The following is a 19,644-nucleotide window of genomic DNA, read 5'->3' as shown; positions in this document are numbered from 1 at the left end:
TGAACAGTAGGACCTGTGCCATATACGTTCTTGATCTCCACCTAATCAGGAAGCTGGACTTCATGTTCTCATTATTGTGGGTGACAGAAGTGAAAAGAATAGAGCAGGGGAATCTTCCCAATGAATTGACTATTCCTCAAGTAATTATGGATTGCCTACAGTAAAACAGAGTGAAACGAAAGACACTAACTATGTGACACAATCTTTGCTCTTAAGCTGCAAATTATATAAACCCAACTGTATGTCAGGCACTGTGTGTGTGTTGCACAACTGACAGTAAGTGTAAAGGGAATTTAAAGGTTTCACTAGGAAGATATGACTCGAGTTGGACTTTGGAAAACAGAATTTGGATTAAGAGAGGACATTCCAGGTAGACAGTGTAATATAAAGATAGGAATATGGGACATATGGGTCTTACGGGGACCCATGATGGGACCAGCCTAACTGAGCATGAGCTTTGAGCTACAGAGTCCTAAGAACAAGATGTGTCACTGACTTTGATCTTCCCTCAGAACTGTCGTACTTGGATATGCTCTCAGTAAATATCTGCCCAATTAATACATTCTGGTTTTCTGATTCTGTCACTCATGGTCTTTGAAGAATGACTTATCCACCTTCCCATTCACCAGCATTCCTGAGAAATGGTCATTCAGGATCTGTCTGAATACTCCCAATGATAAGAGGCTCATTTCCTCACACGGCAGCCCTTCCCATAACTGATTACTTCCATCTCTAAAGGAAGCTCTTTTCTAATTTTGAGCCCAGATCTCCCACTGTTCAGCCAGTTTTTACCACTCCTCAGAACTTGGGAGATGTACACAATAGCTTATGGTGAGGACTAAGTTATCTCTCCTCTGAATTACAGCCCTTCAAAAACACGAGGGAAGCCAAGGTGTTTCCCCTTAGCTTCCTTTAGGCCAGTGGTTCTCAAACTTGCATGTATGTCAGAATCACCTAGAAGGCTTATTAAAACATAGATTGCTGGGTCCCACCCTCAGAGCTCCAGATTCAGTAGGTCTTGGGTGTGATGTGCCAATTTATATTTCTAATAAATTCTCAGGTGTTACTGATGCTACTGGTCCAGGGGACCACATTTTGACCACCATGGCTCTGGCCTGAACTTTCCCAATTCATTCAGCTCTTTGGCATATGGTTGCTAGAACAGTTACCGATTGATGGCATGGCAGGGTCACTCCATGGAGAAATAGTTTTCCACAGAATATCATTGGTGATTAAGATCATAGCCACTCTGGCTTTGTATTCCCTTGCTAGCTATGTGATCTTCAGGTTAGTTAACCTCTTTGTGAATCAATTTCCTGACCTGTGAAATGAGGATAGTAATAGTGCCTTTGTCATAAAGTTAGTGTGAGAATTAAATGAGTTTGTATATGTAAAGTGCTTAAAAGTAGCACCTGGCCTACTGTCATAACTCAAACTATAGTTACAAGAATGAAATAGTCCCAGGAATCCATAACATTTGTTAGACTTTGTTGTCTTAACGCCAATAGTGCCTTCTTCTGGGGCACCTGGGGGGCTCAGTCAGTTAAGCGTCTGACTTTGGCTCAGGTCATGATCTTGGGGTTCTGGGATGCAGCCCTGCCTCTGGCTCCACGCTCAGCGAGGAATCTGCCTTCCCTCTCCTTCTTGCTCTGCCCCTCCTCCCACTCGCATTCTCAAACTCTCTCTCCTTCTCTCAACTAAATAAATAAAATCTTTAAAAAAGGGGGGGGGGCACCTGGGTGGCTCAATGACTTAAGGCCTCTGCCTTCAGCTCGGATCATGGTCCCAGGGTCCTGGGATCAAGCCCCGCATCAGGCTCTCTGCTCTGCAGGGAGCCTGCTTCCTCCTCTCTCTCTCTGCGTGTCTCTCTGCCTACTTGTGATCTCTGCCTATCAAATAAATAAATAAAATCTTAAAAAAAAAAAAACGAAAACGATAGTGCCTCCTTCTTGCACAGATATTATATATCTTCAAGGAATAATATTAAATTTTAGGGATAAATTAATATAGACTGTGTTCCTAAGGCGATACTACACATTGCAACAGTAGAACATGAGTCAGAAAAGTTGGCCATGGAAAGTACCTTTTTAAAAAATTCCCACAAAATGTTACTTACCTTTTCTTCCCCCTGACTAGAAGAGATTTCCCAGCCCTAATATCTATTACCTAATATCTCAGGCAAATTTCTTAACCTTTCTGTACATCATATTCCTTTTGCAAAATAAAGCACCCAGTAAATATTAGTTCACTGTTGTTATTTTTGTGTTAAGTATTTTAAAATATTTCTGAAAACACAGGAAAGTCTAAAGTAGAAAAGAAAAGTACCCATATTTCTGCCACCCAAAGATAAATACTGTTATTAATTCAGTGTATCTTTTTCTACTTTTTTTCTATGCAGATTTTTTTAAACCAACTTGAGATCTGGTTATAATTAGTTTTTCAACCTGTTTTTTCACTTAACATTATATGATGCTTATGTTCTCATGTTATCTACAGAGCTGAACTATCTTTTTAATGGTTGCATAATTTACCACATTTTACCATAATTTACCACATAGTATGTTGATACCCATTTAGATATCCCCTTGTTGCTGCACCTTTAGATAATTTCCGATTGGTTGCCATAATAAATCCTTAAATAAATATCTGTGTGTATACATATGTATGTCAGAATGTCTGGATCTGTCCTCAAAATAATTTGCTATAAAATTTAATTACCTGAGCAAAGGATGTGAATGTTTTTGTGGTACTTGATACATCTTCCCAGACTAAAAAGATATACTTTATTCTTTAACCAAAATTCATTGTTTTGTGTCACCAGATACTTGTTAGGGCAACATTAATCCTTGAAATAACTAAATATATATATTTGTCCCAACCAATATACTGACTCTCTGAGTTTTTCAGACTATTAGCATTTCTTAAAAATCTTAGTATAAGGAGGGGTTCAAATCAGACTCACAAAAATTTCCCATGCATTAGAAGTTTAAGGAATCCTTTTAATCATCCTCTCTGTTAATGTCAAATTGACAGATTTTAAGGCATCTGGTGACAAATCACATTTCAAGATTTCCAAATGTTATTCATACCATTGGATGTTTAGTAATTATTTTCTGTAGGGACTCCCTCTCACACTTTTCTCCGCTTTTATCTTCTTATAATAAATTATCTTATTTTTTAAAAAAAATGTAGAATGTAGCCAGGCAAGAAAGGACCTTTCAGGAATCCATAATGGAAGCATAAGCCACCCTCCCATTGCATTTACTTATTTACTTTTCTGAAAGAAGTGCCATCTTACTGGCAAAGTCCATTTCCATCCCTCTGTCATGGAAGACATACGCACACACACACACACACACACATACACACAATTTACACTTTGAGTTTTAGCATTTATTGTCATAGCCAAATGAGATTGGGCTCTAAATGAGGGCCATTTTAGTCACTCAGCAGAATAGTGAGAAGTGGAACCCAGAAACAGCAATTCATTTTAACCGAGGAAGAAGCAAAATGTAAAATGGCTGGTACTGAACACAGGTAATGCTGAAAGGTTCAGCAGACCACCAACTTCAAAACAACTGCTGCATTGTTGTGAAAACCCTTTCTAGTCTTTCAGTTGGGTTTAATTTTTTATTGTCAGTGTAGATTAACTAAAATTCAGGTTAGCTCCAGTTAAAGTATATCAGAGACACAGGATTTCCTCAATTAGCCAGGTTGGGAAGGAAGATAGGAATCAAGGTTTCAGAAGAGCTTCGTGGATTTCTGCTTCTCTAACATCTTGGCTTCTTTCCTTCTACCCCACCTGGGCCGGGAAATTTGCAATAAACCACAGCTGCCTAATTTCAAAGATTTTGGGAGGTAAGTGTGTGCAGCTCGCTGATGGACCATAACTGCATTAACACGCCCCCGGATAATGGAGAATTGACTGATGCACTCCTGAACAATGAGGTTTGGTTGTCTGTACCCTGCCTTTCTTATACCCCTGCCATTTCTCCAATTGAATGATAATTGACCACATACAAAATTTCTCAGGAACTTTGTACATAACACAGCTACCCATGTACACACAGTGACTTCCACGTATCCTATCCCCTCATTGAGAAAAGCTTCACCATTCTAAAAACGTAAATGTACATATGTACATATGTATATATATTGTATCTTTATACATACACTTTTAATCAGGGCTGAGATATCATTTTCCAGTGCATCTGGTGCTCTGGAGTTATTCTTTAATATCACTATTCTTCTTGGCACTGATCTAATAAGAGTTCTGAAACCTGCTAAGTAAAATCATATGTGGAAATCTTCAATACACATCTCTGTGGCTTTGGGGAAAGAGGAGAATTAGTGTGAAACCTGGAAATGTGTATTAAAGAGAAACCCTACATTAAAAAAAATTAAGTAGCTGTCTTCAACTGATAAATTAATCTTGAAATTCTAACCATAATTTTCAAAATAAAGGCATTGTAAGTGTTGCCACTTTGAAGAAAAGCAGACATGGCTCTCACTGAACCCTGCATGGGAGCAGCTCTGAAGAACACCATTCTGAGGAGGAGCCATTTTGGATTTTCCTTCATCTAAGTAGCCCTCTCTCCCTGGCCACTTTTAAGGGTTTTCTTTTTATCATATTTGAAAGCCTATTTAACAGGCTTTATAGTTGAAAATGAAACTATAAAAACCCACCAAGAGGATCTTTGTCTTTAGACAAAGTGAGTCCCAGATGGTTGCAGAGATTCTGTGGTTTCTGTGAGAGACAGCAAAATTCTCTCCTAAATCTCATGGGGCCCAAAGGTTCTAAAGCAAGAGCAGTGTGCATACATTGCCAGGCCTGGGCACATCAAGAGGAAGAACAGAATTAAATACTGCCTCAGAGCTTCCACGTGTTTATTTAAAGTTAGACGATGCTAAGGCCTCATAAGACTTAACCATGAGTGTCTAGTAACCTCTAGCATATGCTGAAGAAAAGCTTGCTTGCTAACTCAGGACTCATGGTTCAGTTGACTTCTGTGTTTGTTATTGAGAAAACATTGTTTTAAAAGATTATAATGGCCAGAGTGCCTACAAGTAATATACAGTTAAGCACGGCTTGGTTTTTACAGATGTACTTCTTCTAAAGAAAAGTCAAAGGAATAGATAGTTGGAAAATAAATGTTTAAGAAAATGCTAAACTTTACTGTTCAACTAATGAAACAACAATGACATTTAATTTTTGATCTATCAATGTAGCAGGTTTCTTTATAATGAACTAAATAATTGTTCATTCATAAATAATCATATGTATTTGTATAAATAATAGTTTACTTACAGTGGTATTTACAAAATACTCAATCACATATGAAAATGTATCCATTAGGGTGTTTTCAGTTTGAAGTAACAAAGTAGGCTTTTTGATCTTCATAGTAAGCTAGTGAGGCAGATACTATTATTGTTCCTATTTTATATTTATTATCTCATATAATAAGAAGAAGGCAGGTTAGGTGTTGGTTAATTAAGCCACTCAGGGCTGTATCTGCTTCTCTGCTATCCTCTTGGATTTGCCTTTTTTGTCTCAAGATGGCTACAGAAGCTGTATGTGTACATATATATATCCTCTCACAACTTCCGTGGCAGACAAGAAGCGGGCTTTCTCTTCTCAAATTCTCTCCCTTATCAAGGAGTAAAATCTTTCCCAGAGCCTTTTAGCAGTATTTCCTTCTCATATTATTAGCCAACCAGTGCCCCGTGTTCACCCCTAAAGTAATCACTGGCAAAAGAAGAATGGAATTACAAGGATCAGTTTGTGCCAGCTGTGACACAGACTATGGAGGCCATGGAGGTGTCCACCTTCCCTGAGTACTTTGATCCTTTTTGAGACCTAATCCGAATCAGGGTTATTAATAACTAGGGAGAAGAAGGGACCACCTCTTTGGAATGGAACCAGTGACATCTGTCACATTTACATTATGATGGGCAGTCTTCATTCTCTTTTTTATAGTTTCTAGGCTTTCTTAATTCATAGGTGTTAATTTTATGGAAGACAGACCTTCAGAGTGACTATTAGACTCTGGGCCAGAGAGTCTGGGTAATACCGTGCAAGTCATCCGATATCACCATGCCTCTGTTTTCTCCTTGTTAAGATGACAAGTCCTAGTAACACCTATTTTATATGGTTACTGTGAGAATTAGAGAGTTAATGTGTAAAAATGCCTTGTAATAGGATGTGTGTGTATATTCATACAGATTCGTGTGTATGTTCATACGTGTGTATGCAGAGAAAGAGAGGGAGAGATTTCTTTTCAATTGGCTCACATGGCTGCAGAGGCCGAAACCCAGCAGAGCTGACGTGTAGTTCCCGCCTGAAAGCCAGCAGGCTAAAGACCCAAGAAGAGCTGATATTTTTTAGCCCAGGCCCAAAGGCCAGGAAAGACCGATGTCTCAGTTCAGTCAGGCAGGAGGAGTCCCTCTTACACAGGCTCTTTGTTCTAGTCAGGTCTTCAGCTGATGGGGTGAGGCCCACCCACAATAGGGAGGGCACTCTGCTTTACTCAGTTTACCAATTCTAACGTTAACCTCATCCAAAAGCATCTTCACAGACACACCCAGAAAAATGCTTGGCCGAGTATCTCTGCAGTCGTGGCCCATTCAAGTCAACGCATAAAATTAACCATCACATACTTGGGAAACCACATATATATTGGTGTGCGTATGAATGATTACTATTCATATAATCTAGAAAAAAATATTACAAATAAGAAAATCCAGTACGTGAAAGTCCTATATTTTCCAGTCATGGTGAATATTTGTATTACAGTAGGACTCACTGCATAGGAATAAAGTTTTGCATTATCTTTTCAATTTCAACCAATTTAAGAAACATTTCTTAATGCCTACTGTGAACTGTACTCTTAGCTGGAGGAAAAATTGGGTGATCCATGAGTCTTTGGATCATTCTGTGTGTTTTACAAAGCCACATGCTTCTACCCTGTGGGAAAACCTGAATAAAATATACTATAATTAGGCATCTGACTTAAGAGTTGTTTGTATTATCAATTTATAAAGTGATCTCTTATTGTGTAAGACTGCAAGAAACCCTTGGAAACCAGCCTTGGAAACATAAATCGCCAGTTGGCCTCTCAGCCACCAGAGCTGAAGCCTTGTGCTCGGTCCCCATCCTTGGTGACTGCCACATCACGTGACATCACTGACTACCCCTTCCTGGTGGGTCTTTTCTTGGGGCTTCAGCTTCCCCTAGTTTACTGCCACACTCCTTTGCCTCTTCTCTGGCCCCTTCCCTGGCTCTTTGCCCGTGAATCTGACCCTAGGCTGTTAGTCAGTTGCTGGTTTAAGCCTGCACCTCTTTTCCAGGTCAGTTCTTTTCCGCCTGTGCGCATTTGCAAGGCTTTCATTCCATCGGTCGATAGGCTCTCTCCAGCCCCACCCCAGGCTCAGGCACACACCCAGCATTTCTAGCTGGCTGCTGCGGCCCCGCCTGTGCCTGTCCTTTGAGTATGGTAAACCTAATATGACCAAAGCAAAATCCCTTTCTCCTCCGAAGCCTGTCTTCCTGTATGCTCTAAACAAGCTCATGACTTCACGTTCTTTCCTTCAAAACCAACACAGGTAATAACAGTGAACGTGTCACCAGTTCAGGAAATCCAAACGGGTGAAACTTTATGTGTATGTTTATTATGTTTTAGATTATCATCTGTGGAAGGCAGATCATCTGCAGTTATTTGTCTCAAAGCATAGAACTGAAAGTCGTTCAGCATTACATTGGTCAAGACGGACAAGCTGTCATTCGAGAACATTTCGACTGCCTCAGAGCCAAACAGAAATTGCCTTCATACATACTGGAAAACGGTGAACTGACAGAGTTGTGTGTGAAGGCCAAAGGAGATGAAGACTGGTCAAGAGACGTGTGCTTGGAATCTAAGTCCCCTGAGTATAGCATTGTCATTCAGGTACGAGATATATGGCAATCTGGAATAGAGCAGTTTTGTGTTTTGTTTTTTTTTTAAGATTTCATTTATTTATTTGAGAGAGAGACAGTGAGAGAGCACGTGAGAGAGGAGAAGGTCAGAGGGAGAAGCAGACTCCCTGTGGAGCTGGGAGCCGGATGTAGGCCTCGATTCTGGGACTCTGGGATCGTGACCTGAGCCGAAAGCAGCCACTCAACCAACTGAGCCACCCAGGCGCCCAAGTAGAGCAGTTTTTAAAATTAAAAGTTTCTCCTTTTGCTCTTCATTCAGTGCAGCGCTTTATTTAAAAAATGACCAGTCCAAAAGAGGGATATCTGAAGTAAGATAAAAAGACTTGGGATATTGCTTCCTCCCACCCCACAGCAGCACAACTGTGGTATCAGTTCAGTTGCCTTGAGAGCCAAGAGACTGCCCTTTTCAGGTGGAGACAAGTTATATATTGAGAAAGATCCTAATGCACCAGGGCTGGGGATGCAGGGGAGAAGTGGGGAAGGAATGCCGTCCGTGTGTCCCCCCACCCCCCGCCCCGTCTTGAGAATCTTCACAAAGGTCTGCTCCTTTTTTATCTCCTCGTCATGCTCCACCATTGGCACTTTCCTTGCCACAAAGGACAAATCCTCCCCTCCATTCTCCCACCCAGCCTTGTATCAGCCTCTCCTCTTAAAAAAGCCTTTGTCTTTAAGAAAGCGTTGGCCTCATTGACTCACTGCACATTCACTTTATGCCATAATGAAGTCTGGTTTTGCTTATTCTCTGTTTTTAATGGCTTTTTTCTATAACTTTAAACTTTTTAATCCTCCAAACTGACATTCGATCTGTGCCTCATTTTGATTAATTAGTAAACTGTTCGGTATTTAACAGAACCCTTTTCTACCTCCTGTGCAGGTGCCATCTTCAAACAGTTCCATTTTTTATGTCTGGTGCACAGTTTTGACATTAGAACCCAATTCTCAAGTGCAACAACGACTGGTGAGTGCTTTCCAGTCCTAAAATATGGTATATGACTCTGACCTTTCCTGTTCTGAAATAAATTAAGGTCACAGTGACCCAGGGAAGAGATTTATTACAAGTTTGTTTCAGCATCAAACAGCTGGAATACTGCAACAAAGCAAATATGAAAGTTGTTCTGTCCTTTTATTTTTATAGATTGTGTTCAGCCCTCTTTTTATCATGAGGAGTCATCTTCCAGACCCCATTATCATACATTTGGAGAAAAGGAGTCTGGGATTGAGTGAAACACAAATTATTCCAGGAAAAGGACAGGAAAAACCACTGCAAAACATAGAACCTGACCTTGTGCATCACCTAACATTTCAAGCAAGGTACTGGAAAAATCCTTACGTTTTCCTAAGAGAGATTCAGTAGAAAAGCAACCTGTACTATTGAGGGGAAGAAGGCAGATAGAATATTTTGTATGATTCCCTTATCTTATGAGAATGTTATTTTAAAATTGCCCTGCCTAGTGTTCCCTTATCTTCTCCAGTGGTTTTGGATAAAATTCAGCCTCTTTCATTAAACTTAGATATCTAACAAGAGGCATTGGAAGATTTAATTGACACATAATTTCTCTAGTGGAAGAAGAAATGAATAGCGCTCTCACCCAAGCATGTGGGGGAGGGGGACAGGGAAAAGTGGTCAGGGCCCAGATCATCCAAAAACTGTGTCACTAATCCCTAAATCACCAAAAAAATTGACTGAATGTCACAAAAGGTATTGGTCTATGATACGTCTATAGTTCAATTTTTTTTTCAATAAATTCACTTTAGAAATCTGATATTCACTCCTGTTTTATTCTTTTCCATTTCCTAGAGAAGAAGATGATCCTTCCCACTGTGCCGTTCCCATCTCAACCTCCCTCATCAAGCAAATAGCCACTAAGATACACCCTGGAGGCACAGTTAATCAGATCCTTGATGAATTCTATGGGCCAGAAAGTTCCCTTCAATCTATGTGGCCCTATAATAAAAAGGATTCTGACAGGTAACGGTCCACAGCAACCTTTTTCTACAAACATTTCTCAATATTGATAAATAAATGACCATTCACCAAAATGTTAGATACCATAAAAGGTTTTTAATGATTGATTGATTCATTCGTTGATTGGTTGATTTTAGAGAGAGAGTGGAAGTAGGTAACTGAGGGGAGAGGTGGAGGAAGAGGGGTGGAGAGAGACTTTCAAGTAGACTACCAACTGAGCATGGAGCCTGACATGGGGCTCTGTCCTAGGACCCTGAGATCATGACCTGAGCCAAAATCAAGAGCCAGCCACTTAACTCACTGAGCCACCCAGGCACCCCAAAAAGTCTTTTAAAAAGGAAATATTTGCACGCATCTATCAGATTCCAACCTTCTATCGTCTGGGTAGATGTGTTTTGTGGAGTGTTTTACTCATAATCTAGAACATAATTGCATGAGAAGTTTCTCCAGAATGCAGATTCAGCATTGGATGGTTCTGCTGTGAAGAGGGGTCATACAAGAGCGTTGTGTGTCTGGAATCCTTAAATATATTTCATGAATACTGACGTCACTGTATTTCATTGAGTCTCTTGGATGTGGTATTTGGAACAGGAGTGAACAGCTGAGTCAGTGGGATAGCCCAATGCGAGTGAAGCTGTCAGTCTGGAAGCCATATGTTAGAGCCTTGCTGATAGAGCTTCTACCCTGGGCCCTGCTCATCAATCAATCCAAGTGGGACCTCTGGCTGTTTGAAGGGGAGAAGATTGTTCTACAGGTTCCTGCTGGCAAAATTATTATCCCTCCTAATTTTCAGGTACTTTAACTTTTTTTTAGTTAATATGAATTCTTTTCTTTCAACAACTAGCCTTTATTCTGAGGTCACATTTATATTCTTAACAGACTCAGTTGTAGAAAACTGTCCTCTTAGATGCATATGTAAGAGGTATGGAATGTGCTTTGATATTCAAAGACATTTCAGATGTCTTTTTTTTCCCCCATCAGCAGTATTCATGCTTGAGTTATCATTAAATTTGATAACTTGTACTAGTTACATTTTCATTTTCATTTTCACTCTGTACAGGATATTTGACAAGCATTATGATTGGCCTACTCAGGGTATATTAAGGATATAGAGCCATATTCTGTACTAACCCACTCCCTAAATACCCTTGGGGTTCTTAGAGAAATTCTCAGAGATCTGCAAGGCTTTCTGAGCAACTATTTTTGTCAGAGCCCCTTTTCCCTTATAAGGACCTGGATGTCCATAATCATGGATGTCCACCCGGTTGTTGATAATAATAATATGGAATCATTACTGGCATTGGGGGTGGGACCCTAATATAAAACAGAATTTCACGGCAAGACTGTATTCCATCACAAGAGAACTTTCTTGATGAGGCTAACCCATTTCAAGAAAGCACATAAATCTGTAGGAAAATAGAATGCAAAGAACTCCTAAATAAGATGTTTTCCTGGTGGGAAACAATTGGAGAGCCGTTTTTTTGAGTTCTAGCTCATGAACATCTTTATTCAATTGCATTTTTCCTGTGTGTGTTTTTGTTTCTTTAAAATAATCGGATGATGTTACCTTATGGAATTGGAATGCTGACCTACATGTACCTAAGGTTGCGTATTATTCTCTAGTCAAATGAAATGAAGCCCTTCATTTTTAAGCCTATGTTATTTATAGGGGAGCCACAGTTTGGGTTAGGTTTTTTTTTCCCCTTCCATGAATATAAATTCCATTGTGAATCAAAGAAAACATTGAGAACTAAAATAAAATGTATGTTGCCATTCCAAAAACAAAAACACAACTCATAAAGGGATTTGGTTGCCTAAGTAGACCTATTATATAATATAAAAAATTCCTGTGAATTGAGGTAAAACTATCAAAGTTAAGAAAAATACTTTATAATTGAGGCATTATTTTTCCAGGAGGCTTTTCAAATTGGAATATACTGGGCAAATACAAACACTGTGCACAAGTCAGTAGCAATTAAACTGGTCCATAACCTGACATCTCCGAAGTGGAAAGACGGAGGTAATGGTGAAGTTGTGTCATTGGACGAAGAAGGGTTTGTTGATGCTGAAATAAGACTTGGTGCTTTCCCAGGACATCAGAAGGTAGGATCAAAGTCTTCATGGCTCAGGGGGAAGAGCATGCCATCCCCTCAACCAGTTTAATATGAGTCTACCCTTTTTTTTTTAATCCCTTTTCGGCGTAACATGCTCTACACAATTTATAACAGTGAAATACGTGATTTCTTAGACCTTTCTGTTTCACAGGGTTTTTTTTTCCCTTTACCAGTGATAAAAGCCATGTCACGTAATTTATCCAATAACCGCTCTGTTTCAGAACACTCAGCAGTCACTTGATAGATCGTATGTGGGGGAAAAATGAACTTATTCCAAAATATCCACAAATTGTACTTGGCCTCCTTTCCTTGGAGCAGGAAGTAGAGTTGCTAACATTCTGAGCACTGAGGAAAGGACAAACCTCCTATAGCAAAGGTTATGTTCCTGGAAAAAGGGCACGCTGAGCAACAGCTACGCAGATCTTCCTGTAGAACCGAAGGTTATGAGGGAGTTCTGTTCCTGAACAAAGAACTAGTACCCGTGACTATATGAATAAAGAAAACCTACTTCATCGGTTATTGAGCTAAATACTGATGATGTGTGATTTTCAGCCTCCATCTTTTGAAAAGCCTATGAAAAGCAATTAATTTGAGTAATACGTCACAAATGACATTAACCTGTGTGTTCGGCAGCACAATATCATAGTGTCTCCTGAGGTCTCGTGCTGCACTTCCTACCATCTTCGTTATCTCAGCCCTCCCCAGTCAGACGAAGGGCTACTTCATCAGAGTAGCACGATTCAGAATGACCTTACTCTGGGGAGAAGTTCAATTTTGATGAGCGTCTTTGAAGAGCTTCTTGAAAAAAAGTTAGTGTCATTTGGTGACTTTTTAAAAATAAATTTCTCTGATACAAAGAAGTTGTTTCTCTTCAGTATTCAAGGCTGGTATCCATTTCCTCAGAGTTGTCTGGGCAACACATGTTTATGTGCTGCCGGCCAGAAGACTGTAACATGGGTGTAAATGGCAAAGAGCTGTAAGCGTGAATCACCCAAAGCTGAAGACTTGTAAGTTGAGATCGGCCATCAAAACCTAGGAAAAATGTCACAATACACCATCCAACACCCAGTACCTCTAGCACCTCAGAGAGTGGCCACAGCCAAGTGCTACATGACTGTGAACGAATGAATGGACTGCTGGAAAATACATTATTATATATATTGATGTCTCCTTATTCTTTCCTAGTGATTCTCAAACTTTTTAGGGCTGGGACCCCTTTACTCTCTCGAACATCATTGCAGACCTCCAAAACCCTTTTATTTATGTGGGTTTTAGCCATTGGTATCCATCAAACTAGAAATGAATACAAAAACTTTAGAATGCAAGAATACGCAAGCATACATTCTGCTGGCCATGACAGTGATGACATCATAGGTCATAAAACCCCTGGAAAACTCCACGATACACTCATTAGAGAATTAGAGTGGAAAAGACAAGAGCATCTAGGTATTATTATGAAAACAGTTTTGAGCTGTGGACCCCCTAAAAGGATCTCAAAGATTCCCCCTCTAACACACACACAAGGGTCCCGGGCCACTCTTTGAGAACTGCTGTCCTGACATTACCATTTACTAAGTGGGGATCGTCAGGCAGCGGATATCTTCTCTGACCACCTGTCAGTACTGCGGTAAGGGAATGACAGGGTACATGGGGGGTAAGAAAAATACCACAGAGTCAGACTTCATGGTTTCCAATCCCAGCTAGACCGTCTCTGTCTTTATGACCATGAGCAAGTTACTGTACCTCTTGGAGCCTCATTTCCATCTTCTATAAAATTGGGATCATAGTAGCTACCCCATGTGGGTTTTGTAAGGATTCTGTGAGTTAACACACATCAATACTTACAACACGCAGCTCACAAGAAAGCAGCATATGAGGGCCAAGCATTGGTTTTTTTAATCATCATCACTGTTCAAGTCCTCAGAACGCCCAGTGGTTCCCACTAGGTCTTTGGCGAGGGAGCTGCTATGATAAGCATGAAGAAGGGGAGAGGAATGCTTAACTGAATTCTTTATGTTGAAAAGATGAGTGACATCTGTTACGTAAAAGTGTTTATAGATAAATATTTGGTGAGGAAATTGGTTAAAAAACTTGAAAACAAGTCTCTGTTATTGTACCGTAGCAGCAGAAAGAACTGGTTCTCTGGGATCCCCTGTTGTAATAGTGGCCCCCTTTAAGGGCGGGGACATTTTTGAGACGAGAGGGGACACCAATAAATACTCTGGAGCAAAAGGTAAAATTGGTACGGTCCAGGGCAAACCAATAGATAAAATGACCTTTTAAAAATAAGAAAGTTTGATATGCCTTATTTTTTTTGCCTTATTGTATTTTATAAAAATTATTCTTTCCTCAATTGTCTTACAGTTATGTCAGTTCTGCATCTCCTCCATGGTACAGCAGGGTATACAAATTATTCAGATTGAAGACAAGACCATAATAATCAATAATATGCCATATCAGATATTCTACAAACCGCAGTTATCTGTCTCCAAACCCCAGTCTGGAAAGGAGGTAAGCCATTCAGAGTATGACCGATTTGTCGTCTTCAGTTTTGATATATCAGCAATAAGTAAGATGAATTTTTTAGCCTAGAAAAAAAGAAAAAACTATGACCGAATATAGGTAAAAAGAAATTTATTTGTTATTGAATTAAAGCACAGGTGTCCTGGTCAGCACTTCCAAGGTAATTAATGAGCAGAAATCCTACGAAAGCAGCAGATCCTGACACGCAGCCGGACCAGTGCCGCCTGCACCCCATCTGCTCGGGGCTGCAGCACACACTTCCAGCACGCTCACAAACTCAGAGCCCGCCCCCAGCAAGGATGGGGCCTGAGGACCAGCTCCTGGGGCTCATGGAAAAGACCATCTGCCTCCCAGGCTGCGGGGACGAGAGGAGCCATGTGGTCAGAGGCTTGGCTCCGCAGAGCCAGGGTCTAGGAGCCCAGAGTTCTCTGCCCACGAGGAGAGTAACTGTGAAAATGTCCCTGCTCATTTATGTGGACATCTCGCTGGCAGAATATGCAGGAAATGAATCCAAGAGGGTTTTTTTGATTCACTTCTTTATACAATTAAAATGAACACTTATGTTTTGGGAGAGTAAGGAGATCTTTTAAAAGGACTTAAACACGTAATATGCTAAGTGGTCTGCTATTGTTTTATGCTATTGAAACGATCACATAGGAACATATTTCTTTCTTTACCTCTGTCTGCGTTTATTTTTATCCCTTTCAGCTCCTAAAAATTACATTAGAACAATAAAAAGGGATGAAAGTCTTATTCTTCTAAGCTCACAGTGCATTATGGTATTGCCAAAAATGTCAGAATTGTAGAATTTCATCTTGGTTCATCGAAGTACTGATAGAATAACTGGGTGACCAGAAGTCCCCAGCTGGGAAGTACAGGTCAACAATGTTCACATTTTAGGTGAGGATTTGGCAAGAGAATCAGCATATGTGCAGATAATTCTCCTGCTTCTTCCCACCCTAGGGCTTTCTGAGACATTGGGTCAGGGATTTCCATGCTGACACTTCTTCATCTGAAAATAGGCATAATTTCACATTCCTTGCAGGGGTTTGCTGGCAATTAAATGAGATAATGTGAGTAAACAGGCAAGGCACTCAGGAAAGGTGGTACCCAGCAGCAGCCACACCACGAGCATCACAATGAACTTACCTCAGCTTCCTGAAGACAAAGGGAAGGCCCAGGTTCTTCTGGGCAGCTGGGGAGTGTCCCCTCTGTCAACCCTACCCTGCTTCAGGCAGGTGTGGGAACTTCTTTAAAGACATGGTAATCCCTGGCCTCTCAGGAACACCATGTGGGATAGTGGGATAGGAAGCAGGAAGCCGGGCTCTGGCTGGGCTTTGCCACTCACCATCTCTGTGATGTTGGACAAGTTATCAGTTCTCTGGAAAGCAGCTTCCTCAGATGTGAAAGAGGGAGTTTTAAATAAAGTATCTCTAAAGGTCCTTTTTAAGTCTGAAACCCCAAGACTCTCTACTGTGCCAGAAACTCTGTGGAATTTCAACTGAGGGTTGGGGTCAGAGTTTCCTCCTCCCTCAGGATAAGCCTTACACAAAAATTACTTTCTGAGCTCTCAGCTCATCAGCTCTTTTCTGCCCAAGGCCTCTCAGGGCTCACCCTTTCTGTTTGGCCATCCCTATCCAAGAGGACTCCCTCTCTAGCACATGGCATGTCTCCCCTTACGACATCTGGATTTTTGCAGTACCTGGGGGACATTGAGAACTTTGCATCACCTTCTAAATCGCCCCGGTCTTATCATGTTTCATTATGTCTAGAAAAGCAGACCCTGTTCCCACTGCTTGTAATGGTCTCATTAGGGCTTTCTCGTGGGCCTGGGATTCTAACATGCCCGAGTGCCCTACTTGGCTACCTCCTGAGAATCCACGGTTATGGTTTCTTAGAAGCTGTGCCTTCAAAAGCTTAAATTCTCTCCGTTGCTGTAGCCGCTATGCTATCTCAGCATTGTCTTTTTCTTTTTTTCAGTATTTTCATGTTCCAGACAGTGCTACTTTCAGCATTTGCCCAGGCGGAGAGCAGTCTGCTGTGACATCCAGCTCCCTTCCTTGCTGGGACTTAATGCCTGATGTCAGCCAGTCCCCACTGGACACATCCTTGCTTCAGAAACAGATCTTGTTGGCCTTTTCTCCTGCGGCAGGTGCCTCCAGCTCCCCATGCTGGAGCCTGCCGGCCATAGTTAGACAAGAGTTTCCCAGACAGAGCGTAGCAGTGCCCTTCGGAAACCGTGGGGACAATGGCTTCTGCACCAGGTACATCTGTGTGAATGCCCTTCTTTGCTTGTCGATGCGGCTCTTTGTCCAGGTGCTGGGAGGGACAGAGGAACGGCTACAGAGCTCCCCGGATGTAAAACTAGGTTTTACTTTTATTTTTCATGACTTCTAGACATTGTACACAACTGGGCAAATGCTGTGATCACATGTGGGTTGGCCCGGTGTCCTACCATGAGATTTTTCCCCTACTGCTGATGCAGCTTATCCTGGGGGGGGGAAATGATAGTGTTTGTCCTATAGATTGGTGGCAACACATCACGAGGAAAAGATCGCCTTCCATGAGCACTTCTTAGCCTCTGTCAAGGGTTAAAATATGAGGGAGGCAAGTTGGAAAACATTTCTCCTTTGCCATATTTTACATCGACTTCAAAATGGAATTTTTCTTTAAAAGCCATTAAGAGAGATAACTTAGATAAACACAAGTCACAGAAGACTCTGTTCTGTGGTTGTTCCTGCACGCAAGTTGCTCCAATTACCGATTACCAATTATGCAAATAACAACCACAGAATCTAGCCGGAGACATGTAATGGTTTGTGCATACTGGACTTTTAGTCTGTGGTTGTCTTGCATGCAGTACGTTCCTTCTGTAGCTGTCAGGAATAACTTATTTATAGTATATGTAAAAAGGACAAAAGAACATATACTGTGATCTTACCAGAGGTGCCTTCTTCCCATGATTGAGAATTTGCAGACTTTGAGACTTTAGTTCCCCCAACTTTTTGATGTCTACAGAGATTTCTAGTAGTCATAGTTTAAAAGATAACTTCCTAATTCATGTCATCCATAATAGTGAGTCCCTGCTCCCTACACACATTCCTTCGTCTTTCACAGCATTCAGGAATATCCCTGATTTTATAAACACTTTTCATCCCCTGATCCTGGAGAGGAGTGGTTATATTTATATTCCGGCTGGAGAAGTTAAGTGTGGTGAGTTTAAGGAAGCATTTTTGAAAGCGATATGAACTTATGTCGAGAAAACAAAATTTATTTTTAAAACAGAAAGGCAAAATCTTAAATAAAATTGCATTTGGGATTGATGTTTAAAATTCTAGGAATTGTAAGACATGATTTTATTAATATAATTTAATCTTATCTATGAATACCAAACTAGATATTCGATTGAAAATACCATATGTTAGTCCTGGCCCCCAGCTTTCTTGGCTAGCAAGAAGAAATTCTCTGAGGTTGGCTTGCCCCAGCTCTTTCAAAATTAGGCTGGGAAAAGAACTTTGGTATGCATCCAAGGCCTGTACTCTGCAAGTGAATTCACTTTCTACAGCCCCATCTCCTCCTGTCTCTGTCCTCCCCTCACTCTGACCCTGCACATTTGATGGTGTTATTTTTTTTTAAAGATTTTATTTATTTATTTGATAGACAGAGATCACAAGTAGGCAGAGAGTCAGGCAGAGAGAGAGAGGGAGGTAAGCAGGCTCCCTGCTGAGCAGAGAGCCCGATGCAGGGCTCAATCCGAGGACCCTGGGATCATGACCCGAGCTGAAGGCAGAGGCTTTAACACACTGAGCCACCCAGGTGCCCCTGATGGTGTTATTAATATGATTTCCCCAAATGCTAATGGACGGTTCACTTCGGCATTTCAGACAAATACGGTCTTTGGGGAGGACTCACACCAGTGAACAGGAAAAATGGCAAATGAGAAATTCTTCAGTGCACTGTCCACCCCTCTCCATCCGTATAAACTAAGGGCCACCTTTGGCAAATATCTAATTCCTTTGGTTAATTTGATCAGTCCATGCAATTTAAACTGCAGAGAAGATTTTTTTTTTCCTGTTTTGATATGAAATGTTGTTTGGTCGTCTGTGGTGTAAACTGGAAAATTTCAGTGTCTCCATTGCTGAGCGCAGCCTATGCCCACACAGCCGTTTTTCCAAAGCCAATTAAGACAGTTTTGCTCTTGGTAGTCAAAGTGGAAATCATGTAAAGTTCGACAATGTTGTGCAAATTGACAGCAGGGATCATGAGCCTACCTACTTTTAGAATATAAAAAGAGCAAGGACCCAGATTCTCTGGCACTCCTTCTAAAAGCACATCAGCTCCTCTCTTGCCAAGACTTACCAGGCACTGTTGAGGAGGAAGGGACTCTATGTGAAGAGTTTAAGGCACATTTGCCCAGAGGAAAGCAGAGCAGAAAGCAGGGTTATTAGTGCAAGATTAGCTCTAATTCTAAGTGGTAGAAGTTATGTTTTTTCCCTTTTAAATATTTTTTTACGTCTTTGAATATTTTATGATAATCATGTGCTAACATTGCCGTGAAAAAAAAATCGGTAAAGCTATAACTAGCGTATGATGGTTAATGGATGAGAGGATGGGCTCCTTCCTCTGGAAACATTTCCTCTGGTGGGTAAAAGAGAAGATGTTGTGGAGTGGTGAATGTTACAAATCTGAATAAACACGTACCAGGAGAGTAAGCATTCATCTTTTTCTAAACCACTTCTGTCATTTGATTTGATTTCATTCTAGGGCAGTAGTGCTGACATATCAAGAACACTGTGGAGTGACTTACTTAACCCTCTCTGAAGACCCTAGTCCTCGAATAATTTTCCACAACAGATGTCCAGTAACAATCCTTATAAAGGAAAATATCAAAGGTATATTTTGTCGCATTGAATTTAACTAATATTAAACCTGTATTCTTTCTGGAGGTTTTTATTTATTTATTTTTTCCGGAGGTTTTTAATTCAGTAGCTACCTGTGATCCTGTGAAGAATGTTTAAATAAATGTATCATTCGTCCCTCTTCCAGAAGTTTCTCCTGCTGCATTATGT

At 40.7% G+C, this 19,644-nt stretch overlaps 1 protein-coding gene across 1 annotated transcript in view; it reads left to right on the top strand.

Annotated features, from left to right (window-relative positions):
* The window catches only part of VPS13B (vacuolar protein sorting 13 homolog B), a 611,735-nt gene that overhangs the window by 550,339 nt on the left and 41,752 nt on the right, over window positions 1–19,644 (top strand). The window contains exons 36-44 of the mRNA XM_080801635.1: window positions 7,680–7,943; window positions 8,847–8,930; window positions 9,108–9,283; window positions 9,771–9,941; window positions 10,530–10,731; window positions 11,853–12,041; window positions 14,417–14,563; window positions 16,556–16,839; window positions 19,340–19,467. Of these exons, the coding sequence (XP_080657761.1) occupies window positions 7,680–7,943; window positions 8,847–8,930; window positions 9,108–9,283; window positions 9,771–9,941; window positions 10,530–10,731; window positions 11,853–12,041; window positions 14,417–14,563; window positions 16,556–16,839; window positions 19,340–19,467 (1,645 nt within the window). The remainder of the gene's footprint in view (window positions 1–7,679; window positions 7,944–8,846; window positions 8,931–9,107; window positions 9,284–9,770; window positions 9,942–10,529; window positions 10,732–11,852; window positions 12,042–14,416; window positions 14,564–16,555; window positions 16,840–19,339; window positions 19,468–19,644) is intronic.

This window comes from Martes martes (genome assembly GCF_963455335.1).
Source record: "Martes martes genome assembly, chromosome: 4".
Classification (NCBI taxonomy): domain Eukaryota; kingdom Metazoa; phylum Chordata; class Mammalia; order Carnivora; family Mustelidae; genus Martes; species Martes martes.
This window is presented reverse-complemented; position numbering and strand designations above follow the sequence as displayed.